This window comes from Ranitomeya variabilis, chromosome 7, assembly GCF_051348905.1.
Source record: "Ranitomeya variabilis isolate aRanVar5 chromosome 7, aRanVar5.hap1, whole genome shotgun sequence".
In the NCBI taxonomy this organism is placed as follows: Eukaryota; Metazoa; Chordata; class Amphibia; order Anura; family Dendrobatidae; genus Ranitomeya; species Ranitomeya variabilis.
The window spans coordinates 10,252,939-10,279,643 of NC_135238.1; the positions used below are offsets into that span (position 1 = coordinate 10,252,939).

Genomic DNA, 26,705 nt, shown 5'->3' on the forward strand with positions numbered 1-26,705 from the left:
TATGTGTGCGGCATGTGACTATACAGTGAGTTGCAAAAGTAATCACAGCCCCACCCCCTTGGCATTTTACCTATTTGTTACATTACAGCCTGTGTGTAAATATTTCTGCAATCTGAAGTGTGTGAGATGTATGAGCTCTATATAGTCTAAGTTGATGAAGTGAGAAAAATATCGGCATAAATTTATACATTTATGGGATCAAATAACTAAAAATTGGCATGTGCATACGTATTCATCCCATAGCTCTGGTGCAAGCAATTCCCTTCATAAGTCCCATGCTTAGTGACAGGACGTCCCCCTGTGTGCAATGTAAGGGTCACATGTCTGTCACTATATACACTTTACCTTCTCTGAAAGGCCACAGAGGCGCCACTAACCAAAGAACACCATGGGGACCAAGGAGGTCTCGAAACGCCACCATGGAGACCGCCAGACGCCACCATGGAGGTGGTTTTTTGGAGACCAAGTCAGGGACAGAGTTGTAGAAACTGTCCCATTCTCTGATGATCCCCCCCCCGGAGGACCATCTATTCCATTATCATCAAATGGAAAGAACATGGCACTGTAGCAAACCTGCCAAGAGAGGACGTCCACCAAAACTCTCAGCCTGGGCAAGGAGGGCATTAATCAGAGAGGCAGCACCGAGACCAAAGGAAACCCTGAAGGAGCAGCAGAGTTCTCAGAGACTGGATTATTAGTCCACACGACCACAATAAGCCGTGCACTCCATAGAGGTGGCGTTTGTGGAAGAGTGGGCAGAAAATAGAATTAGAACTTACCGGTAATTCTCTTTCTAGGAACCTTCCACGACAGCAGTATCGGAGGATGTCTCCCCGCCCTAATAGGGGACAGGAACAGAAAGAGGTTAAATACCCCTCCCCTTCCTGCAACCACCAGTGTTTTTTCTGGACACAGTAGCATATTTAGTTACCACTTAAGTGCAGGAAACAATCAGTATATAAATCAGATAGGGAGGGAAATTAGTGCTGTCGTGGAAGGTTCCTAGAAAGAGAATTACCGGTAAGTTCTAATTCTATTTTCTCTAGTCACCTTCCACGACAGCAGTATCGGAGTAATACCAACCGCTAATTTCTTTAGGGAGGGACAACAGCCTGGAGAACTCGTCTGCCAAACGAAAGGTCCCTATTGAAGTTGAGCCTGTAGTGCCTGGTGAATGTGTGGACTGATGACCAGGTGGCGGCTCTGCAAATCTGCTCTGAAGATGCGCTACCCCTCTCTGCCCAGGAAGTTGAGACTGCACGGGTGGAGTGTGCTTTTAGAGAAGCTGGAGGAGTCAGATTCTGGGATGAATAGGCAAGGCTAATGGCCTGTTTGATCCAATTTGCTATTGTACTTTTGGCTGCCTTCTTGCCTTTATTCCGTCCTGACCACTGGATGAATAGATTTTGATCCACCCTCCAACCCTCTGTCTGTTGAAGGTAGAATAGGACCACTCTGCGGACGTCCAGGGTATGAAAGATCTCTTCTTTTGGGTTAGATGGATTCGGACAGAAAGATGGTAAGATGATTTCTTGATTTCTGTGGAAATCAGAGACCACTTTAGGCATAAAGGAAGGATCCAATTTCAGGATTATGCTGTCCATAGTTACGGTCAGGAATGGTTCCTGGATTGATAAAGCCTGTATCTCCCCTACACGCCTGGCGGTAGTGATGGCCACCAAAAAGACCGTTTTTAGGGTCAGGATTTTTAAGTTGGCGGCTGAGAGGGGTTCAAAGGGATCACTGGTCAGACTGTTCAGGACAAGATTCAAGTCCCATGGAGGGGTGTGGACGAGACGTCTTGGACGGATTCTTGTTGCTGAAGCTATAAACCGTTTGATCCATCGGTGACTTGCCAGATCTTGGTCAAAGAAAGATCCGAGGGCCGACACTTGGACCTTCAGGGTACTTGGTGAGAGTCCCATCTCCAAGCCCTTCTGGAGGAATTGAAGGATTTGAGCAATTTCCGGGTTAAATGGATCTGGTTTGTTCGGAAGACACCATGAAGAAAATTTCTGCCATATTTTCCCATAAATGGCATTAGTGATCGGCTTCCTACTTTTTTGTAGGGTTTCGATCACGTCTTGAGAGAGCCCTCTGGCCTTCAGGATCTCGGCTTCAGAAGCCAGGCTGCTAACTTTAGCTTGTGCAGATCTGGATGAAATAGAGGACCCTGCTGAAGCAGGTCGTGTCTCTGGGGAAGTAGGATTGGACCTTCTAAGCACATGTCTGTTAACGCGTTGAACCAGCCTCTTCCTGGCCACAGTGGGGCTATCAGAATCGTTGGGACTTGTTCTATCCGGACTTTCTGCAATGTTCTGGATAGCAGTGGGATTGGCGGGAAGGCATACGCTAGGGTAAATTCCCAAGGATGTGAAAATGCGTCCAGTCCTTGGGTCTCGTTTGAGATGTTCAGGGAGAAAAAGTTGTCTGACTTTTTGTTCTGTCTGCTGGCGAACAGGTCCACCTCGGGGGTTCCCCACCTCTGGACCAAGGATAGGAATACCTCCTGATTTAGGGACCATTCCCCAGGATGAAAGTCCCTCCTGCTGAGGTAATCCGCCTGGGAATTGTCCAGCCCTTTTATATGTACTGCCGAAATAGACAGGAGGTGTTTCTCTGCCCAGGAAAAAATCCTTCCAGCAGTTAGCTTTAGGCTTGAGTATTTCGTGCCCCCTTGGTGTCGGAGGTAGGCGACAGTGGTCATGTTGTCGGACATCACCCGAACATGGTGACCCTGGATGAGGGCCGATGAGGCTTTTAGCGCCTCCTCCACTGCTTTTAAGTCTCTCAGATTTGAGGAGCTGCGTCTCATCTCTAGGGACCATAGACCCTGAAAGTGTGATTTCTCGATCACCGCACCCCAACCTCTCTGACTTGCATCTGTTGTAAGTACTCGGAGAGGGGTCTGATCCCAGCTGACTCCCCGCTGTAAGTTTCGGGGGTTCCGCCACCATGAGAGGGAGGATCTTACATGAGTAGGAAGAGGAATTCTTCTGGATAAAGCCATCTGGTGTCCTCTTGAATACGACAGGATGTGAGATTGGAGAGTCCTTGTATGGGCCTGGGCCCAGGAGACTGCCTGGATGCATGATGTTAGAGAACCCAGGATTGACATAGAGTCTCTCAGAGTTGGGAATTTCTGGTCTCTGAATTTGGAGATTTTGTGGACCAGATCTATCCGACGGTCCCTGGGTAAGAAGGACATTCTCTTTTCTGAGTCCAGCAGAATTCCTAGAAATTTCTTCTGGGGAGATGGCCGGAGATCTGATTTCGCCAGATTTGGAATCCACCCGAGAGACGTTAAGATGCTGAGAACCCTCGCCACGTCTTGATTGAGGCGAGAAGCTGATGGAGCAATAAGGAGGAAGTCGTCTAAGTATGGAATGACGCAGATCCCCTGTTGTCGTATAAAGATTATCACTTCCAGCATGATCTTGGTGAAGACCCGTGGAGCTGATGATACTCCGAAGGGAAGGACGTTGAACTGGTAATGGCTGATCCGTTTGTTTTGGGAAATGGCGAACCTGAGGAACCTCCTGTGGTCTGGGTGGATTGGCACATGGTAGTATGCGTCCCTCAGGTCCAATGTGGCCATTACCCAGTTCTGTCCAATCAGCGGGATTGCTGATCTGATAGATTCCATTTTGAATCTTCGATATCTTATCACCTGATTCAGAGGTTTGAGGTTTACGATAATACGGTGTTTCCCTGAGGGTTTCTTCACCAGAAAGAGATGGGAATAATGGCCTTCTCCTTTTTCCCGATGTGGTACGTGGGAAATCACTTTCTCTCGGAGCAGACTTAGAATATCCGACCTCAGAGCCTCCTGAAGTTTTGGAGATTGTGGAGAAGTGATTGTTAGATGGTGAGGAGGAGGACTCTCGAATTCCAATTTTAGGCCATCCTGTATGGTACGCAGGACCCACTGATCCCTGGTGATCTCCTGCCACCTGGGGAGAAAATTCGAGAGTCGGCCCCCGACCTGAAAGCAGTCATTGTTTTTCAGAGGGCTGCTGGGGCTGGGGAACCATGATGTTTCTGGTTTTCCCACCTTTAGGGTAGCTCCATCGCCCCGTTTTGCCTTTTCCCCTATAGTTCTGTTGGGGTGGTTGTTCCCGGGGGGGACGAAAAAACCGCTTCCTCGGGTTCCGTTGTTCTGGGAGAACCTTCTTTTTGTCTGAAGCCTTGTCCAGGATGTCGTCCAAGGCTGGTCCAAAGACATGATGGCCCTGGAAAGGGATACCACAAAGTTTGGACTTTGAGGTAACATCTCCCCCCCAAGATTTAAGCCACAGGGCCCTCCTTGCTGAGTTTGTAAGGACAGCGGATCTAGCGGCTACCCGTACTGATTCCGCTGAAGCGTCCGCGAGGAATCCGGATGCTTTTTGGAGCAAGGGGAGAGAATTAAGGATGTCCTCCCTGGATGTACCTTGTATGAGGTGGTTCTCTAAGGTACGAAGCCAGATAACCAATGATCTGGCCACACATGTTGAGGCCACGTTGGATTTTAATAAGTTAGTTGAGGTGTCCCAAGATCTCCTCAGTAAGCTCTGTCTTACGATCCATAGGATCTTTAAGTTGGGAGGAGTCTTCGAAGGGTAGGGCCGTTTTCTTAGTGACCCTTGACACCTGAACATCCACCTTGGGCATATCAAATAAAGAACAATCTCCCTCCAGAGGAAAGCGATTTTTGAACTCGGATGGAACGTTCAGTCCCTTTTCTGGCAGGCTCCACTCCTGGAGGATAATGTTCTCTATGTTTTCATGTATGGGGAATCCTTTTACCGATTTAGGTTTCAGACCCCCGAACATATCGTCCTGCACAGAATGGTCCTCTACCTCCTCTTCTACCCCCATGGTGCCCCTCACCATGGAAATTAACTCCTCCAAATCTTCCGATGAGAAGAGGTACTTCCTACTATCCGATCTGGGAGCAGGAGTAGACGTAGAACCCTCTTTCTCCCAGCTGTACTCTGAATCCGAGGTATGTATCTCGCCTGAGTCAGAGTCTGAGGCTACCCGGCCCACTTTCCTTTTCTTGGGAGGGGGAGGCTGCGGAGTCGGAGGGGGAGGCTGCGGAGTCGGGGCTCGAGAGAAGGTCGCCATAGAGGACTGAACCTCCTCCCTAATGAGGGTTCTGATACTATCCATTAAAGAAGGCTGTTCGCTACGCAGCACTTCGTCTGTGCATGGTTGGCAGAGCTTCTTAGTGTATGCTGAGGGGAGCTTGACTGAACAAGTACCACACTTGCGGCTGGGCTTCCTAGTGCCAGTGACCTTGTCTCCCTGAAACGAGAGAGAAAGGTGGACTGAGCCGCTACACTTTTACAGAATGGACAGCAAGGGACATCATCCCACTACTTACAGTAGAGGGGTGCACGCTGGGCTCTGCAGTAGCAGAGTGAGGGGGTTTGTCACCGTCCATAACGCTAGAGGTGCAGTCACCGACCGACGTCTCACTAGGAGGGCTCCCCAGTCAAGAATAAATAGTCTTACCGAGATTCCAGCGAGTTTGGTGCTCCTCCCTCGAAAAATGTCCCTGGGGGGGGGTCTGAGACGCCCGCCTTGGCCGCCGCTGCTGTTCCCCATGTTCAGGACGCCGGCCGGCGCGCGCCAAGCTCCAGTTCAAACAACCGGAAGTCCCGGAGCGTCACTTCCGGTGTGCGCGCGCCAACCCCGCAGCAGCGTGGTGTGAGGAGGAAGCCGGGGAGCTACAGGAGGACCCCGGAGCACTACACCGCTCTGCATTACCACCCGAAGGTGGCGCAGGAAGAGCGGGTGGGGGTCCCAAGTCACGCGGGGACCGCGGAGATGGGAGCAGTCTGGAGGCGGAGGAGGAGACGAAGCTCTCGACCGCGACTGCCCGGCTGACAGGTAACTAGTGCTCTCGTTCGCCGGCCACGGCAGCACTATCGGAAACCTCTTCATGCCCCATAGGGGCCAGGAAAAACACTGGTGGTTGCAGGAAGGGGAGGGGTATTTAACCTCTTTCTGTTCCTGTCCCCTATTAGGGCGGGGAGACATCCTCCGATACTGCTGTCGTGGAAGGTGACTAGAGAAAAAGCCTTTACTTACATACAAAAATTGTAAGGCTTTTTTTTGCCAATAGACATGTTGGAGACTCACCAAATGTCTGGAGGAAAGTGCTGTGGTCAGATGAGATGAAAATTGAACTTTTAGGCCACAAAGGTAAATGCTATGTCTGGAGCCAAACCAACAGCTCATCGCACCAAGAAGACCATCCTCACAGTGAAACATGGTGGTGGCAGCATCATGGGATGTTTTTTGGCAGCAGGGACAAGGAAAATGGTCGGAGTAGAGGGGAAGATGGATGGTGCGAAATACGGAAATGTTCTTGAGCAAAACCTGTTTCAGGCAGTGATGTGAGATCGGGACGGAGGTTCACCTTTCAACAATACAATGACCCAAAGCATACTGCTAAAGCCACACTGAGTGGTGTAAGGGGAGACGTTCTGGAGCGGTCGAGTCCCAGCCCAAACCTTCATCCACTGGAGAATCTGTGGTCAGACGTGAAGATCGCTGTTCACCAGAGGAAACATCTAACGTGAAGGACCTGGAGAAAGTTTGCCATCAGGAAAAAGCAAAAATCCCAGTGGCCAGATGTGGAAAGCTCATAGAGACTTATCCAAAGTGTCTGCAGCTGTAATTACCGCAAAAGGAGGCTCTACACAGTACTGACTTTAGGGGGGTGAATAGTTCTGCACACTGACGTTTTCAGATATTTTGTCCTATTTGTTTCACAATGAAAATAAAACCAAATGTTCACAGCTGTCGGCACGTTCTCTGCATGAACTGATGCAAACCCTGAAGAAACAGTGAAATTCCAGGTTGTGAGGCAGCAAAACACAAAACATGCCAAGGGGTGTGAATACTTTCCCAAGCCAGTGTACTTGACCGGTAACAATGACGGCCGCATTGATGACGCATTTATGGGTCACGTGAAAAAGAAATCACATACCCAGAACAATGTGCGCTGGTGATACGGCTCCGAGAACCACGGGACACCGCTGTGTAAGGGGCCACCTGTCTGGACAGTGACCCCAGGGGTGCCAACATTTTCGGCCATGACTGTGGTGGCAATTATATACCGGATCTCCCTTTTTCTGTGATATGTGACCGGGTCTTGTGTGATCACTGACAGGAGGAAGACGTTAGTGACGACGAGCCCCTCATCATGAAGGTGCAGAAGAGGGGCCGCCAGGACAGCAGCGAGGACAAGGAGCCCCCGGGGAAGAGACAGCGGCAGCTGGGCGGTACGTACCGCGGCATTACCGGCCGCACAGCGAACCATAGCCCGCCGCACCAGGACTAACGTCATGTCTGTCCCTGCAGGTAACGACTCTGAGGAGGATTCTGGAATCGAGCAGCGAGACAGCAAGAGACTGTCCGGGAGCTCCCCCGAGGCCCCAGTGTCCGTGACAACCCCTACAAAAGTGGAAGAGACCGCAGCTGTGACGAAAGGAGAAGGATCGAAGAGGAGGGTGAAGACGACACCTAAAAGGGGCAAAGGGACCGCACCAGAGAGCTCGGCGGAAGAGACAGACCAGAACAAAGCGACTGCCAGCAGTGACATAAAGGAGACCGCCACAAGGTTTCAGGACGTGGACTCGGATAGCGAGGCAGAGGCGATCAAGCCGAAGGTCACCCACAAAGAGACTGCACGGGCCGACGGAAAAGAGAGAGTCAAGGCCACGAAGAGTCCTACGAAAAATGAGTCCGACATTGAGAGCTGCGGAGAGGAATCCGGGAGAAAAGCTGAAAGAGGGAAGAGAGCACAAATCAAGGTAAAGAGAGTGCAAGGAAAAGACCGTAACGAAGAGACCGCAAGAAAAAGAGCGCCCAAGAAGAAAGGGGCTAAGAAAGAGAGTGACAGTGAGGAGGAAGAGACCGCAAGAAAAAGAGCGTCCAAGAAGAAAGGGGCTAAGAAAGAGAGTGACAGTGAGGAGGAAGAGACCACAAGAAAAAGAGCGCCCAACAAACCTGCCAAGAAAGGGAGTGATAGTGAGGAGGAGGAGGAAGAGAACGCAAGAATAAGAGCGCCTAAGAAGAAAGGGGCTAAGAAAGAGAGTGACAGTGAGGAGGAAGAGACCGCAAGAAAGAGAGCACCCAAGAAGAAAGGGGCTAAGAAAGAGAGTGACGGTGAGGAGGAGGAGGAAGAGACCACAAGAAAAAGAGCACCCAAGAAGAAAGTGGCTAAGAAAGAGAGTGACAGTGAGGAGGAGGAAGAGACCGCAAGAAAACGAGTGCCCAAGAAGAAAGGGGCTAAGAAAGAGAGTGACAGTGAGGAGGAGGAGGAAGAGACCACAAGAAAAAGAGCACCCAAGAAGAAAGGGGCTAAGAAAGAGAGTGACGGTGAGGAGGAGGAGGAAGAGACCACAAGAAAAAGAGCACCCAAGAAGAAAGTGGCTAAGAAAGAGAGTGACAGTGAGGAGGAAGAGACCGCAAGAAAAAGAGCGTCCAAGAAGAAAGGGGCTAAGAAAGAGAGTGACAGTGAGGAGGAGGAGGAAGAGACCACAAGAAAAAGAGCACCCAAGAAGAAAGTGGCTAAGAAAGAGAGTGACAGTGAGGAGGAGGAAGAGACCGCAAGAAAACGAGTGCCCAAGAAGAAAGGGGCTAAGAAAGAGAGTGACAGTGAGGAGGAGGAGGAAGAAACCACAAGAAAGAGAGCGCCCAACAAACCTGCCGAGAAAGGGAGTGATAGTGAGGAGGAAGAGAACGCAAGAAAGAGAGCGCCCAAGAAGAAAGCGACTAAGAAAGAGAGTGACAGTGAGGAGGAAGAAGAGAGTTTAGGGTCAAAAAAAGACAGTCATAGTGAAGAGGAAGAGACTGCACGCAATAGAGCTTCGATCAAAAAGACTCCTAAGAAAGACAGTGACGAAGAGAGCGCAGGAGAGACAAGGGCATCAAAGGACAGCAGTGATAGCGATGAGAGTGCAGCCGACCAGAGAGACAGCGCTAGTGAGAGTGATGAGAAAGGGAAGACTGGAAAGAGAGCGCCAAAGACTGACAGTAAGAATGAAGCAAAGAGTGACAGTGAGGAGGACGAGAGCGACCTGGATACGGAGAGTGACGAGGAGACGGCGGCACAGAAGCCCAAGACTGCGGCAGGTGAGCGCAAAGAGACAGACGGCAAAGGAGCGAAGGACAAGAGAGCGGAGAGCGTCTCCAAGGCCAGAGACGACAGCGACTCCTCCGCCAGATCGGAGCCCGGCACCAAGGGGAAGAGCGGCAAGAAACAGGTAAAGTCCGCGGGAGTGTGGGGGGGAGGAAACTGTGACCGCCATCATTTCAGCCCTCTGCTCTCCACAGGGCGTGTCCAAGGAGGAGCACCCCTCCATCCTGCGCCTCAAGAAGTACATCCTGACCTGCGGGGCCCGGAGGAACTACAAGAAGCTGTTCCAGAACTGCCGCTCGGTGAAGGCCATGGTGGAGGTGCTGAAGAAGGAGCTGGAGGACCTGGGGGTCAAAGGTGAGACAGGTGGGGAGGGGGTCACTGAGTGAGGAATAACGGTGGGTACTGGGGAGTGCGTGGTGGTGAACGGTCCGATGTCTTCCTGCAGGGCAGCCATCGCTGGAGAAATGCCGCGTGGTGCGACTGAAGAGGGAGGAGGCGGCCGAGCTGGCGGAACTAGACACCGGCAACATCATCGCCACCGCTGGTGAGTCCGCGGGAGGGAGAGAAACCCGTAACACCGCGCAAGTCGTACTTGTGAAAAGCACACAATGGGGTAAAACGTGTTCTGGGCAAACACACAGCGCAACACTGGTAATGTGAGCGCTGACTACACGGCCAGTCTGCACCGAACATCTCCCATCTGTCCATTCACAAGGCTGGCGATATAATGCATTGTTCTCTGTTATCAGTCACTTCAGTGCAGAGGCCAACACTCATCCCAAAACCCAGTATAAATATTTACAGGGAGCTCCCCCTAGTGGTGGCTGCAGACAGGATCTTATCATGTATCTCTGTATACAGGGAGCTCCCCCTAGTGGTGGCTGCAGACAGGATCTTATCATGTATCTCTGTATACAGGGAGCTCCCCCTAGTGGTGGCTGCAGACAGGATCTTATCATGTATCTCTGTATACAGGGAGCTCCCCCTAGTGGTGGCTGCAGACAAGATCTTATCATGTATCTCTGTATACAGGGAGCTCCCCCTAGTGGTGGCTGCAGACAGGATCTTATCATCTATCTCTGTATACAGGGAGCTCCCCCTAGTGGTGACTGCAGACAGGATCTTATCATGTATCTCTGTATACAGGGAGCTCCCCCTAGTGGTGACTGCAGACAGGATCTTATCATGTATCTCTGTATACAGGGAGCTCCCCCTAGTGGTGGCTGCAGACAGAATCTTATCCTGTATCTCTGTATACAGGGAGCTCCCCCTAGTGGTGACTGCAGACAGGATCTTATCATGTATCTCTGTATACAGGGAGCTCCCCCTAGTGGTGGCTGCAGACAGGATCTTATCATGTATCTCTGTATACAGGGAGCTCCCCCTAGTGGTGACTGCAGACAGGATCTTATCATGTATCTCTGTATACAGGGAGCTCCCCCTAGTGGTGGCTGCAGACAGGATCTTATCATGTATCTCTGTATACAGGGAGCTCCCCCTAGTGGTGGCTGCAGACAGGATCTTATCATGTATCTCTGTATACAGGGAGCTCCCTCTAGTGGTGACTGCAGACAGGATCTTGTCATGTATCTCTGTATACAGGGAGCTCCCCCTAGTGGTGGCTGCAGACAGGATCTTATCATGTATCTCTGTATACAGGGAGCTCCCCCTAGTGGTGGCTGCAGACAGGATCTTGTCATGTATCTCTGTATACAGGGAGCTCCCCCTAGTGGTGACTGCAGACAGGATCTTATCATGTATCTCTGTATACAGGGAGCTCCCCCTAGTGGTGGCTGCAGACAGGATCTTATCATGTATCTCTGGATACATGGAGCTCCTCCTAGCGGTGACTGCAGACAGGATCTTATCATGTATCTCTGTATACAGGGAGCTCCCCCTAGTGGTGACTGCAGACAGGATCTTATCATGTATCTCTGTATACAGGGAGCTCCCCCTAGTGGTGGCTGCAGACAGAATCTTATCATGTATCTCTGTATACAGGGAGCTCCCTCTAGTGGTGACTGCAGACAGGATCTTATCATGTATCTCTGTATACAGGGAGCTCCCCCTAGTGGTGGCTGCAGACAGGATCTTATCATGTATCTGTACACAGGGAGCTCCCCCTAGTGGTGGCTGCAGACAGGATCTTATCATGTATCTCTGTATACAGGGAGCTCCCCTAGTGGTGGCTGCAGACAGGATCTTATGTATCTCTGTATACAGGGAGCTCCCCCTAGTGGTGGCTGCAGACAGGATCTTATCATGTGTCTCTGTATACAGGGAGCTCCCCTAGTGGTGGCTGCAGACAGGATCTTATGTATCTCTGTATACAGGGAGCTCCCCCTAGTGGTGGCTGCAGACAGGATCTTATCATGTATCTGTATACAGGGAGCTCCCCCCTAGTGGTGACTGCAGACAGGATCTTATCATGTATCTCTGTATACAGGGAGCTCCCCCTAGTGGTGACTGCAGACAGGATCTTATCATGTATCTCTGTATACAGGGAGCTCCCCCTAGTGGTGACTGCAGACAGGATCTTATCATGTATCTCTGTATACAGGGAGCTCCCCCTAGTGGTGGCTGCAGACAGGATCTTATGTATCTCTGTATACAGGGAGCTCCCCCTAGTGGTGGCTGCAGACAGGATCTTATCATGTTTCTCTGTGTACAGGGAGCTCCCCTGTTGTGAATTCCGCTCTTGGGCTCCCTCCTGTGGTTTTGAGTGGTATGGCTGCTTCTTTGATTTAGCATCAGCAGCTGTTCTCACTGATCGTCTTTCTGGCTCGGCTATATTAGTCTGGCTTTATCCCTAATTCAATGCCAGTTGGCAATTGTTGAGCTTGGAGTCACGGCTCTCTGAGGATTTCCCTGTCACTCTGACCATTTCAGCAAAGCTAAGTCCTTGCTTGTCTTTTTGCAGTTCACTTGTTGTGGACTTTGTTGTTTGGCATTTTCTATGTTTTGCTCATTTGTCCAGCTTATCAGTATGGATCTATTTAGCTAAGCTGGAAGCTCTGGGCAGCAGATTTTGCCCTCCACATCTTTAGTCAGGTGTGGAGATTTTTGCATTTCTCTGCGGTGGACTTTTTCTAGTTTTTATTACTGACCGCACAGTGTTCTGTCCTGTACTGTCTATCTAGCTAGAATTGGCCTCCTTTGCTAAATCTTGTTTCATACTACGTATGTCATTTCCTTCTCCTCTCACAGTCATCATTTGTGGGGGGCTGTCCTATCCTTTGGGGATTTTCTCTGAGGCAAGATAGCTTTCCTGTTTCTACCTTTAGGGGTAGCTAGTCCTCCGGCTGTGACGAGGTGTCCAGGGAGTGACAGGAACATCCCACGGCTACTGCTAGTGTTGTGTTAAGATCAGGAACTGCGGTCGGTATAGTTACCACCTGCCCAGAGCTCGTCGCATGTCGCTCCTTAACCCCTTCCCGACATTTGACGTACTATCCCGTCGAGGTGGGGTGGGCCCGTATGACCGCCGACGGGATAGTACGTCATCATCGATCAGCGGCGCTCACGGGGGGAGCGCGGCCGATCGCGGCCGGGTGTCAGCTGCATATCGCAGCTGACATCCGGCACTATGTGCCAGGAGCGGTCACGGACCGCCCCCGGCACATTAACCCCCGGCACACCGCGATCAAACATGATCGCAGTGTACCGGCGGTATAGGGAAGCATCGCGCAGGGAGGGGGCTCCCTGCGGGCTTCCCTGAGACCCCCGGAGCAACGCGATGTGATCGCGTTGCTCTGAGGGTCTCCTACCTCCCTCCTCGCCGCAGGTCCCGGATCCAAGATGGCCGCGGCATCCGGGTCCTGCAGGGAGGGAGGTGGCTTACCGAGTGTCTGCTCAGAGCAGACACTTGGAAAGCCTGCAGCCCTGCACAGCAGATCGTCGATCTGGCAGAGTGCTGTGCACACTGCCAGATCAATGATCTGTAATGTCCCCCCCTGGGACAAAGTAAAAAAGTAAAAAAAAAATTTTTCCACATGTGTAAAAAAAAATAAAAAAAAAATTCCTAAATAAATAATAATAAAAAAAATATATTATTCCCATAAATACATTTCTTTATCTAAATAAAAAAAAAAAAACAATAAAAGTACACATATTTAGTATCGCCGCGTCCGTAACGACCCAACCTATAAAACTGCCCCACTAGTTAACCCCTTCAGTAAACACCGTAAGAAAAAAAAAAAAAAAACGAGGCAAAAAACAACGCTTTATTACCATACCGCCGAACAAAAAGTGGAATAACACACGATCAAAAAGACTGATATAAATATCCATGGTACCGCTGAAAACGTCATCTTGTCCCGCAAAAAAAAAGCCGCCATACAGCATCATCAGCAAAAAAATAAAAAAGTTATAGTCCTGAGAATAAAGCGATACCAAAATAATTATTTTTTCTATATTTTAGTTTTTATCGTATAAAAGCGCCAAAACATAAAAAAATGATATAAATGAGATATCGCTGTAATCGTACTGACCCGACGAATAAAACTGCTTTATCAATTTTACCAAACGCGGAACGGTATAAACGCCTCTCCCAAAAGAAATTCATGAATAGCAGGTTTTTGGTCATTCTGCCTCACAAAAATCAGAATAAAAAGCGATCAAAAATGGTCACGTGTCCGAAAATGTTACCAATAAAAACGTCAACTCGTCCCGCAAAAAACAAGACCTCACATGACTCTGTGGAGCAAAATGTGGAAAAATTATAGGTCTCAAAATGTGGAGACGCAAAAACTTTTTTGCTATAAAAAGCGTCGCTGGTTTCACACTTGCGTTTTTGTCTGCAGCGTTTTTTGCACAAAAAAACGCATGCGTTTTTTCCCTATATTTGACATTGAAAACGCATGCGGTTTTTTTGTACGCGTTTGGTCGCGTTTTCAAACGCATGCGGTTTTTTTCTGCATGCGTTCATTTTCAGAAATACAACCTGCAGTATTTTCTTGCGTTTTTAAGCACATGCGTTTGTTTGCGTTAAAAACGCATGCATTTTTATCGAAAAAAAACAGAAAACACACTGAAAAGCCACCCACCACCATCAAGGTGATAAAGGGATCCAAACCCTAACCCTAACTCTACCCCTAACCTCACCCCTAACCGTTTAATGAACATTTTCTGACAGTCATAGTGCCACGTATTTCAGTGCCACGTATTTCAGTGCCACGTATTTCAGTGCCACGTATTTCTGTGCCACGTATTTCTGTGCCACGTATTTCTGTGCCACGTATCACGTATTTCAGTGCCACGTGTTTCAGTGCCACGTATTTCAGTGCCACGTATCACGTATTTCAGTGCCACATATTTTAGTACCACGTATTTCAGTGCCACGTATTTCAGTGCCACGTATTTCAGTGCCACGTATTTCAGTGCCACGTATTTCAGTGCCACGTATTTCAGTGCCACGTGTTTCAGTGCCACGTGTTTCAGTGCCACGTATTTAAGTGCCACGTATCACATATTTCAGTGCCACATATTTCAGTGCCACGTATTTCAGTGCCACGTATTTCAGTGCCACGTATTTCAGTGCCACGTATTTCAGTGCCACGTATTTCAGTGCCACGTATTTCAGTGCCACGTATCACATATTTCAGTGCCACGTATTTAAGTGCCACGTATTTCAGTGCCACATATTTCAGTGCCACGTATCACGTATTTCAGTGCCACGTGTTTCAGTGCCACGTATTTCAGTGCCACGTATTTCAGTGCCACATATTTCAGTGCCACGTATTTCAGTGCCACGTATTTTAGGGCCACGTATTTCAGTGCCACGTATTTCAGTGCCACGTGTTTCAGTGCCACGTGTTTCAGTGCCACGTGTTTCAGTGCCACGTATTTAAGTGCCACGTATTTAAGTGCCACGTATTTAAGTGCCACGTATTTCAGTGCCACGTATTTCAGTGCCACGTATCACGTATTTCAGTGCCACGTGTTTCAGTGCCACGTATTTAAGTGCCACGTATCACGTATTTCAGTGCCACGTATTTCAGTGCCACGTATTTCAGTGCCACGTATTTCAGTGCCACGTATTTCAGTGCCACGTATTTTAGTGACACGTATTTTAGTGACACGTATTTCAGTCACGTTTAGGGTTAGGGTGAGGGGTAGGGTTAGGGTTAGGGCTAGGGTTGGAGGTAAAGTTAGGGTTAGGGTTTGGATTACATTTACGTTTGGATTAGGGTTGGGATTAGAATTATGGGTGTGTCAGGGCTAGGGGTGTGGTTAGGGTTACCGTTGGGATTAGGGTTAGGGGTGTGTTTGGGTTAGGGTTTCAGGTAGAATTGGGGAGTTTCCACTGTCCAGGCACATCAGGGGCTCTCCAAGCGCGACATGGCGTCCAATCTCAATTCCAGCCAATTCTGCGTTGAAAAAGTAAAACAGTGCTCCTTCCCTTCCGAGCTCTCCCGTGCGCCCAAAAAGGGGTTTACCCCAACATATGTGTTATCAGCGTACTCGGGACAAATTGAACAACAACTTCTGGGGTCCAAGTTCTCTTGTTATCCTTAGGAAAATAAAAATTTGGGGGGCTAAAAATCATTTTTGTGGGAAAAAAAAGATGTTTTATTTTCACGGCTCTGCGTTATAAACTGTAGTGAAACACTTGGGGGTTCAAAGTTCTCACAACACATCTAGATAAGTTCCTTGGGAGGTCTAGTTTCCAATATGGGGTCACTTGTGGGGGGTTTGTACTGTTTGGGTACATCAGGGGCTCTGCAAATGCAACGTGACGCCTGCAGACCAATCCATTTAAGGCTGCATTCCAAATGGCGCTCCTTCCCTTCCGAGCTCTGTCATGCACCCAAACAGTGGTTCCCCCCCACATATGGGGTATCAGCGTACTCAGGACAAATTGGACAACAACTTTTGGGGTCTAATTTATCCTGTTACCCTTGTAAAAATACAAAACTGGGGGCTAAAAAATCATTTTTGTGAAAAAAAAAAAGAATTTTTATTTTCACGGCTTTGCGCTATAAACTTTAGTGAAACACTTGGGGGTTCAAAGTTCTCAAAACACATCTAGATAAGTTCCTTGGGAGGTCTAGTTTCCAATATGGGGTCACTTGTGGGGGGTTTGTACTGTTTGGGTACATCAGGGGCTCTGCAAATGCAACGTGACGGCTGCTGACCAATCCATTTAAGTCTGCATTCCAAATGGCGCTCCTTCCCTTCCGAGCTCTGTCATGCGCCCAAACAGTGGTTCCCCCCCACATATGGGGTATCAGCGTACTCAGGACAAATTGGAAAACAAATTTTGGGGTCCAATTTATTCTGTTACCCTTGTAAAAATACAAAGCTGGGTGCTAAAAAATCATTTTTGAGAAAAAAAATAAAAATTATTTTCACGGCTCTGCGTTATAATCTGTAGTGAAACACTTGGGGGTTCAAAGCTCTCAAAACACATCTAGATAAGATCCTTAGGGGGTCTACTTTCCAAAATGGTGTCACTTGTAGGGAGTTTCAATGTTTAGGCACATCAGGGGCTCTCCAAACGCAACATGGCGTCCCATCTCAATTCCAGTCAATTTTGCATTGAAAAGTCAAATGGCGCTCCTTCCCTTCCAAGCTCTGCCATGCGCCCAAACAATGGTTTACACCCACATATGGGGTATCATCGTACTCAGGACAAATTGGCCAACATTTTTTGGGGTCCAATTTCTTCTCTTACCCTTGGGAAAATAAAAAATTGGGGGCGAAAAGATCATTTTTGTGAAAAAATATGATTTTTTATTTTTACGGCTCTGCATTATAAACTTCTGTGAAGCACTTGGTGGGTCAAAGTGCTCACCACACATCTAGATAAGTTCCTTAGGGGGTCTACTTTCCAAAATGGTGTCACTTGTAGGGAGTTTCAATGTTTAGGCACATCAGGGGCTCTCCAAACGCAACATGGCGTCCCATCTCAATTCCAGTCAATTTTGCATTGAAAAGTCAAATGGCGCTCCTTCCCTTCCAAGCTCTGCCATGCGCCCAAACAATGGTTTACACCCACATATGGGGTATCATCGTACTCAGGACAAATTGGCCAACATTTTTTGGGGTCCAATTTCTTCTCTTACCCTTGGGAAAATAAAAAATTGGGGGCGAAAAGATCATTTTTGTGAAAAAATATGATTTTTTATTTTTACGGCTCTGCATTATAAACTTCTGTGAAGCACTTGGTGGGTCAAAGTGCTCACCACACATCTAGATAAGTTCCTTAGGGGGTCTACTTTCCAAAATGGTGTCACTTGTAGGGAGTTTCAATGTTTAGGCACATCAGGGGCTCTCCAAACGCAACATGGCGTCCCATCTCAATTCCAGTCAATTTTGCATTGAAAAGTCAAATGGCGCTCCTTCCCTTCCAAGCTCTGCCATGCGCCCAAACAATGGTTTACACCCACATATGGGGTATCATCGTACTCAGGACAAATTGGCCAACATTTTTTGGGGTCCAATTTCTTCTCTTACCCTTGGGAAAATAAAAAATTGGGGGCGAAAAGATCATTTTTGTGAAAAAATATGATTTTTTATTTTTACGGCTCTGCATTATAAACTTCTGTGAAGCACTTGGTGGGTCAAAGTGCTCACCACACATCTAGATAAGTTCCTTAGGGGGTCTACTTTCCAAAATGGTGTCACTTGTAGGGAGTTTCAATGTTTAGGCACATCAGGGGCTCTCCAAACGCAACATGGCGTCCCATCTCAATTCCAGTCAATTTTGCATTGAAAAGTCAAATGGCGCTCCTTCCCTTCCAAGCTCTGCCATGCGCCCAAACAATGGTTTACACCCACATATGGGGTATCATCGTACTCAGGACAAATTGGCCAACATTTTTTGGGGTCCAATTTCTTCTCTTACCCTTGGGAAAATAAAAAATTGGGGGCGAAAAGATCATTTTTGTGAAAAAATATGATTTTTTATTTTTACGGCTCTGCATTATAAACTTCTGTGAAGCACTTGGTGAGTCAAAGTGCTCACCACACATCTAGATAAGTTCCTTAGGGGGTCTACTTTCCAAAATGGTGTCACTTGTAGGGAGTTTCAATGTTTAGGCACATCAGGGGCTCTCCAAACGCAACATGGCGTCCCATCTCAATTCCAGTCAATTTTGCATTGAAAAGTCAAATGGCGCTCCTTCCCTTCCAAGCTCTGCCATGCGCCCAAACAATGGTTTACACCCACATATGGGGTATCATCGTACTCAGGACAAATTGCACAACATTTTTTGGGGTCCAATTTCTTCTCTTACCCTTGGGAAAATAAAAAATTGGGGGCGAAAAGATCATTTTTGTGAAAAAATATGATTTTTTATTTTTACGGCTCTGCATTATAAACTTCTGTGAAGCACTTGGTGGGTCAAAGTGCTCACCACACATCAAGATAAGTTCCTTAGGGGGTCTACTTTCCAAAATGGTGTCACTTGTAGGGGGTTTCAGTGTTTAGGCACATCAGGGGCTCTCCAAACGCAACATGGCGTCCCATCTCAATTCCAGTCAATTTTGCATTGAAAAGTCAAATGGCGCTCCTTTCCTTCCGAGCTCTGCCATACGCCCAAACAGTGGTTTACCCCCACATATGGGGTATCAGCGTACTCAGGACAAATTGTACAACAACTTTGGGGGTCCATTTTCTCCTGTTACCCTTGGTAAAATAAAACAAATTGGAGCTGAAATAAATTTTGTGTGAAAAAAAGTTAAATGTTCATTTTTATTTAAACATTCCAAAAATTCCTGTGAAACACCTGAAGGGTTAATAAACTTCTTGAATGTGGTTTTGAGCACCTTGAGGGGTGCAGTTTTTAGAATGGTGTCACACTTGGGTATTTTCTATCATATAGACCCCTCAAAATGACTTCAAATGAGATGTGGTCCCTAAAAAAAAATGGTGTTGTAAAAATGAGAAATTGCTGGTCAACTTTTAACCCTTATAACTCCGTCACAAAAAAAAATTTTGGTTCCAAAATTGTACTGATGTAAAGTAGACATGTGGGAAATGTTACTTATTAAGTATTTTGCGTGACATATGTCTGTGATTTAAGGGCATAAAAATTCAAAGTTGGAAAATTGCAAAATTTTCAAAATTTTCGCCAAATTTCCATTTTTTTCACAAATAAACGCAAGTTATATCGAATAAATTTTACCACTAACATGAAGTACAATATGTCACGAGAAAACAATGTCAGAATCGCCAAGATCCGTCAAAGCGTTCCAGAGTTATAGCCTCATAAAGGGACAGTGGTCAGAATTGTAAAAATTGGCCCGGTCATTAACGTGCAAACCACCCTTGGGGGTGAAGGGGTTAATCACCAGACCATAACAGTACAACTGGCCAAAAATGAGCTGAATGCATCTCGAAGGAAAAGAAAAAGAGTTCTGAGCCTTTTTTTTTTTTTTTTTTTCTTTAGTCTGTTTTGTCTTTTTCCTTCCTCTTAATCTCTGGGTGGATTTTGGCGCTGGCATGGATGTTCAGGGTTTGTTTTCTCGTGTGGATCAGCTTGCTGCAAGAGTACAGAGTATTCAAGATTATGTTGTTCAGACTCCGGCCTTAGAGCCTAGAATTCCTACTCCGGATTTGTTTTACGGGGATAGAACTAAGTTTTTGAACTTTAAAAATAACTGCAAATTGTTTTTTGCTCTGAAACCCCGCTCCTCTGGTGACCCCATTCAGCAAGTTAAAATTAGTTATTTCTCTGCTGCGTGGTGACCCTCAGGACTGGGCATTCTCCCTTGAATCAGGGGATCCGGCATTGCTTAATGTAGATGCATTTTTTCAATCGCTTGGATTATTGTATGACGAACCTAACTCTGTAGAGCATGCTGCGAAGACCTTGTTGGCCCTATGTCAGGGTCAGGAAGCGGCAGAATCATATTGCCAGAAATTTAGAAAATGGTCTGTGCTCACTAAATGGAATGAGGACGCTCTGGCAGCAATTTTCAGAAAGGGTCTTTCTGAAGCCCTTAAAGATGTTATGGTGGGGTTCCCCACGCCTGTTGGTCTGAGCGAATCTATGTCTCTAGCCATTCAGATCGATCGGCGCCTGCGCGAGCGCAAAGTGGTGCACCATATGGCAGCATCCTCTGAGCGGAGTCCTGAGCCTATGCAATGTGATAGGATTTTGACTAGAGCGGAACAGAGGGGATACAGACGTCAGAATGGGCTGTTTTTACTGTGGGGATTCTGCTCATGCTATTTCTGATTGCCCTAAGCGTATTAAGAGGGTCGCTAGATCTGTTACCATCAGTACTGTACAGCCTAAATTTCTCCTGTCTGTGACCCTGATTTGCTCATTGTCATCCTTTTCTGTCATGACATTTGTGGATTCAGGCGCTGCCCTGAACTTAATGGACTTAGAATTCGCCAGGCGCTGTGGTTTTTCTTTGCAGCCTTTGCAGAGCCCTATTCCTTTGAGGGGTATTGATGCTACACCGTTGGCCAAGAATAAACCTCAGTATTGGACTCAGCTGACTATGTGCATGGCTCCAGCGCATCAGGAAGATTGCCGTTTTCTGGTGTTGCATAATTTACATGATGTTGTTGTACTGGGTTTTCCATGGCTACAAGTACACAATCCAGTGCTGGATTGGAAATCAATGTCTGTGACTAGTTGGGGTTGTCAAGGGGTACATAGTGACGTTCCTTTGATGTCAATTTCCTCTTCCCCCTCTTCTGATGTTCCTGAGTTTTTGTCAGATTTCCAGGATGTATTTGAGGAGCCTAAATCCAGTCCTCTGCCTCCTCATAGGGACTGTGATTGTGCTATTGACTTGATTCCTGGCTGTAAGTTCCCTAAGGGCCGACTTTTCAATCTGTCTGTGCCAGAGCATGCCGCCATGCGGAGTTATGTTAAGGAGTCTTTGGAGAAGGGGCTTATTCGGCCGTCTTCGTCACCATTGGGAGCGGGATTCTTTTTTGTTGCCAAGAAGGATGGCTCCTTGAGACCCTGTATTGATTATCGCCTTCTCAATAAGATCATGGTCAAATTCCAATACCCTTTACCTTTGCTCTCTGATTTGTTTGCTCGGATTAAGGGGGCTAGTTGGTTTACTAAGATTGACCTTCGAGGGGCATATAATCTTGTTCGTATTAAACAGGGTGACGAATGGAAAACTGCATTTAATACGCCCGAAGGCCATTTTGAATACCTTGTGATGCCATTCGGGCTCTCTAATGCTCCATCTGTGTTTCAGTCCTTTATGCATGATATCTTCTGGAATTATCTTGATAAATTCATGATTGTATATTTGGATGATATTTTGTTTTTTTCTGATGATTGGGAGTCTCATGTGAAGCAGGTCAGGATGGTATTCCAGATCCTTCGTGCTAATGCGTTGTTTGTGAAGGGGTCTAAGTGCCTCTTTGGAGTGCAGAAGGTTTCTTTTTGGGGGTTTATTTTTTCTCCTTCGTCTATAGAGATGGATCCGGTTAAGGTTCAGGCCATTCATGATTGGATCCAGCCCACATCCGTGAAGAGCCTTCAGAAATTTTTGGGCTTTGCTAATTTTTATCGCCGTTTCATTGCCAACTTCTCCAGTGTGGTTAAACCCCTGACCGATTTGACGAAGAAAGGCGCTGATGTGACGAATTGGTCCTCTGCGGCTGTTGAGGCCTTTCAGGAGCTTAAGCGCCGATTTACTTCTGCCCCTGTGTTGCGTCAGCTGGATGTTTCTCTTCCATTTCAGGTTGAGGTTGACGCTTCTGAGATTGGGGCAGGGGCCGTTTTGCCACAGAGGAATTCTGATGGTTCCTTGATGAAGCCATGTGCCTTCTTTTCCCGAAAGTTTTCGCCTGTGGAACGCAATTATGATGTCGGCAATCGGGAGTTGTTGGCTATGAAGTGGGCATTTGAGGAATGGCGACATTGGCTTGAGGGAGCCAAGCATCGCATTGTGGTCTTGACCGATCATAAGAATCTGATTTACCTCGAGTCGGCCAAGCGGCTGAACCCTAGACAGGCCCGATGGTCCCTGTTTTTCTCCCGTTTTGATTTTGTGGTCTCGTATCTTCCGGGTTCTAAGAATGTTAAGGCTGATGCCCTCTCTAGGAGTTTTTTGCCTGATTCTCCTGGAGTCCTTGAGCCGGTTGGCATTCTTAGGGAAGGGGTGATTCTTTCTGCCATCTCCCCTGATTTACGGCGGGTGCTTCAGGAATTTCAGGCTGATAAACCTGACCGCTGTCTTGTGGGGAAGCTGTTTGTTCCTGGTAGATGGACAAGTACGGTAATTTCTGAGGTCCATTGTTCAGTGTTGGCCGGTCATCCTGGGATTTTTGGTACCAGAGATTTGGTTGCTAGGTCCTTTTGGTGGCCTTCCTTGTCGCGGGATGTGCGTTCTTTTGTGCAGTCTTGTGGGACCTGTGCCCGGGCTAAGCCTTGCTGTTCCCGCGCTAGTGGGTTGCTTTTGCCTTTGCCGGTCCCTGAGAGGCCTTGGACGCACATTTCCATGGATTTTATTTCGGATCTTCCTGTTTCCCAGAAGATGTCTGTTATCTGGGTGGTTTGTGACCGGTTCTCTAAAATGGTCCATTTGGTACCTTTGCCTAAATTGCCTTCCTCCTCTGATTTGGTTCCATTGTTTTTTCAGCATGTGGTTCGTTTGCATGGCATTCCAGAGAATATTGTGTCTGACAGAGGTTCCCAGTTTGTTTCCAGGCTTTGGCGGGCCTTTTGTGCTAGGATGGGCATTAATTTGTCTTTTTCTTCGGCGTTCCATCCTCAGACAAATGGCCAAACTGAGCGAACTAATCAAACCTTGGAAACCTATTTGAGATGCTTTGTGTCTGCTGGCCAGGATGATTGGGTGGCTTTCTTGCCGTTGGCCGAGTTTGCCCTTAATAATCGGGCTAGTTCGGCTACTTTGGTTTCGCCTTTCTTTTGTAATTTTGGTTTCCATCCTCGTTTTTCTTCTGGGCAGGTTGAGCCTTCTGATTGTCCTGGTGTGGATTCTGTGGTGGACAGGTTACAGCAGATTTGGACTCATGTGGTGGACAATTTGACGTTGTCTCAGGAAAAGGCTCAGCGTTTCGCTAACCGCCGTCAGTGTGTTGCTCCTCGGCTTCGTGTGGGGGATTTGGTCTGGTTATCTTCTCGTCATGTTCCTATGAAGGTTTCTTCCCCTAAGTTTAAGCCTCGGTTTATTGGTCCTTATAAGATTTCTGAGATTATCAATCCAGTGTCTTTTCGTTTGGCCCTTCCGGCCTCTTTTGCCATCCACAATGTTTTCCATAGATCTTTGTTGCGGAGATATGTGGTGCCCGTTGTTCCCTCTGTTGATCCTCCTGCTCCTGTGTTGGTTGAGGGGGAGTTGGAATATGTGGTTGAGAAAATTTTGGTTTCTCGTTTTTCGAGGCGGAGGCTTCAGTATCTTGTCAAGTGGAAGGGTTATGGCCAGGAGGATAATTCTTGGGTGATTGCCTCCGATGTTCATGCCGCCGATTTGGTTCATGCTTTCCATTTGGCTCGTCCTGATCGGCCTGGGGGCTCTGGTGAGGGTTCGGTGACCCCTCCTCAAGGGGGGGGGGTACTGTTGTGAATTCCGCTCTTGGGCTCCCTCCGGTGGTTATAAGTAGCATTTTTGTGAATTCTGCTCTTGGGCTCCCACCTGTGGTTTTGAGTGGTATGGCTGCTTCTTGGATTTAGCATCAGCAGCTGTTCTCACTGATCGTCTTTCTGGCTTGGCTATATTTGTCTGGCTTTATCCCTAATTCAATGCCAGTTGGTAATTGTTGAGCTTGGAGTCACGGCTCTCTGAGGATTTCCCTGCCACTCTGACCATTTCAGCAAAGCTAAGTCCTTGCTTGTCTTTTTGCAGTTCACTTGTTGTGGACTTTGTTGTTTGGCATTTTCTATGTTTTGCTCATTTGTCCAGCTTATCAGTATGTATCTAGTCAGCTAAGCTGGAAGCTCTGGGCAGCAGGGTTTGCCCTCCACACCTTTAGTCAGGTGTGGAGATTTTTGCATTTCTCTGCGGTGGACTTTTTCTAGTTTTTATTACTGACCGCACAGTTTTCTGTTCTGTACTAATTCTGTCTAGCTAGTAGTGGCCTCCTTTGCTAAATCTTGTTTCATACTACGTATGTCATTTCCTTCTCCTCTCACAGTCATTTGTGGGGGGCTGTCCTATGCTTTGGGGATTTTCTCTGAGGCAAGATAGCTTTCCTGTTTCTACCTTTAGGGGTAGCTAGTTCTCCGGCTGTGACGAGGTGTCCAGGGAGTGACAGGAACATCCCACGACTACTGCTAGTGTTGTGTTAAGATCAGGAACTGCGGTCGGTATAGTTACCACCTGCTCAGAGCTAGTCGCATGTCGCTCCTTAATCACCAGACCATAACACTCCCCCTAGTGATGACTGCAGACAGGATCTTATCATGTTTCTCTGTGTACAGGGCGCTCCCCCTAGTGGTGACTGCAGACAGGATCTTATCATGTATCTCTGTATACAGGGAGCTCCCCCTAGTGGTGACTGCAGACAGGATCTTATCATGTATCACTGTATACAGGGAGCTCCCCCTAGTGGTGTCTGCAGACAGGATCTTATCATGTATCTCTGTACACAGGGAGCTCCCCCTAGTGGTGGCTGCAGACAGGATCTTATCATGTATCTCTGTATACAGGGAGCCCCCCCTAGTGGTGGCTGCAGACAGGATCTTATCATGTATCTCTGTATACAGGGAGCTCCCCCTAGTGGTGGCTGCAGACAGAATCTTATCATGTATCTCTGTATACAGGGAGCTCCCCCTAGTGGTGGCTGCAGACAGGATCTTATGTATCTCTGTATACAGGGAGCTCCCCCTAGTGGTGGCCACAGACAGGATCTTATATCTCTGTACACAGGGAGCTCCCCCTAGTGGTGTCTGCAGACAGGATCTTATCATGTATCTGTATACAGGGAGCTCCCCCTAGTGGTGGCTGCAGACAGGATCTTATCATGTATCTCTGTATACAGGGACCTCTCTCTAGTAGTGGCCGCAGACAGGATCTTATATCTCTGTATACAGGGAGCTCCCCCTAGTGGTGGCTGCAGACAGGATATTATCATGTATCTCTGTATACAGGGAGCTCCCCCTAGTGGTGACTGCAGACAGGATCTTATCATGTATCGCTGTATACAGGGACCTCCCTCTAGTAGTGGCCGCAGACAGGATCTTATATCTCTGTATACAGGGAGCTCCCCCTAGTGGTGGCTGCACACAGGATCTTATCATATATCTCTGTATACAGGGAGCTCCCCCTAGTGGTGGATGCAGACAGGATCTTATCATGTATCTCTGTATACAGGGAGCTCCCCCTAGCGGTGGCTGCAGACAGGATCTTATCATGTATCTCTGTATACAGGGAGCTCCCCCTAGTGGTGACTGCAAACAGGATCTTATCATATATCTCTGTATACAGGGAGCTCCCCCTAGTGGTGGCTGCAGACAGGATCTTATCATGTATCTCTGTATACAGGGAGCTCCCCCTAGTGGTGGCTGCAGACAGGATCTTATCATGTATCTCTGTATACAAGGAGCTCCCCCTAGTGGTGACTGCAGACAGGATCTTATCATGTATCTCTGTATACAGGGAGCTCCCCCTAGTGGTGACTGCAGACAGGATCTTATCATGTATCTCTGTATACAGGGAGCTCCCCCTAGTGGTGACTGCAGACAGGATCTTATCATGTATCTCTGTATACAGGGAGCTCCCCCTAGTGGTGCCTGCAGACAGGATCTTATCATGTATCTCTGTATACAGGGAGCTCCCCCTAGTGGTGGCTGCAGACAGGATCTTATCATGTATCTGTATACAGGGAGCTCCCCCTAGTGGTGGCTGCAGACAGGATCTTACCATGTATCTCTGTATACAGGGAGCTCCCCCTAGTGGTGACTGCAGACAGGATCTTATCATGTATCTCTGTATACAGGGAGCTCCCCCTAGTGGTGACTGCAGACAGGATCTTATCATGTATCTCTGTATACAGGAAGCTCCCCCTAGTGGTGACTGCAGACACAATCTTATCATGTATCTCTGTATACAGGGAGCTCCCCCTAGTGATGGCTGCTGACAGGATCTTATCATGTATCTCTGTATACAGGGAGCTCCCCCTAGTGGTGACTGCAAACAGGATCTTATCATGTATCTCTGTATACAGGGAGCTCCCCCTAGTGGTGACTGCAGACAGGATCTTATCATGTATCTCTGTATACAGGGAGCTCCCCCTAGTGGTGGCTGCAGACAGGATCTTATCATGTATCTCTGTATACAGGGAGCTCCCCCTAGTGGTGGCTGCAGACAGGATCTTATGTATCTCTGTATACAAGGAGCTCTCCCTACTGGTGGCTGCAGACAGGATCTTATCATGTATCTCTGTATACAGGGAGCTCCCCCTAGTGGTGACTGCAGACAGGATCTTATCATGTATCTCTGTATACAGGGAGCTCCCCCTAGTGGTGGCTGCAGACAGGATCTTATCATGTATCTGTATACAGGGAGCTCCCCCTAGTGGTGGCTGCAGACAGGATCTTACCATGTATCTCTGTATACAGGGAGCTCCCCCTAGTGGTGACTGCAGACAGGATCTTACCATGTATCTCTGTATACA

At 47.8% G+C, this 26,705-nt stretch overlaps 1 protein-coding gene across 1 annotated transcript in view; it reads left to right on the plus strand.

Annotated features, from left to right (window-relative positions):
- Positions 1–26,705, plus strand: part of HIRIP3 (HIRA interacting protein 3) — a 31,722-nt gene that overhangs the window by 3,531 nt on the left and 1,486 nt on the right. The window contains exons 3-6 of the mRNA XM_077273928.1: positions 7,166–7,277; positions 7,357–9,263; positions 9,334–9,493; positions 9,585–9,683. Coding sequence (XP_077130043.1) covers positions 7,166–7,277; positions 7,357–9,263; positions 9,334–9,493; positions 9,585–9,683 — 2,278 coding nt within the window. The remainder of the gene's footprint in view (positions 1–7,165; positions 7,278–7,356; positions 9,264–9,333; positions 9,494–9,584; positions 9,684–26,705) is intronic.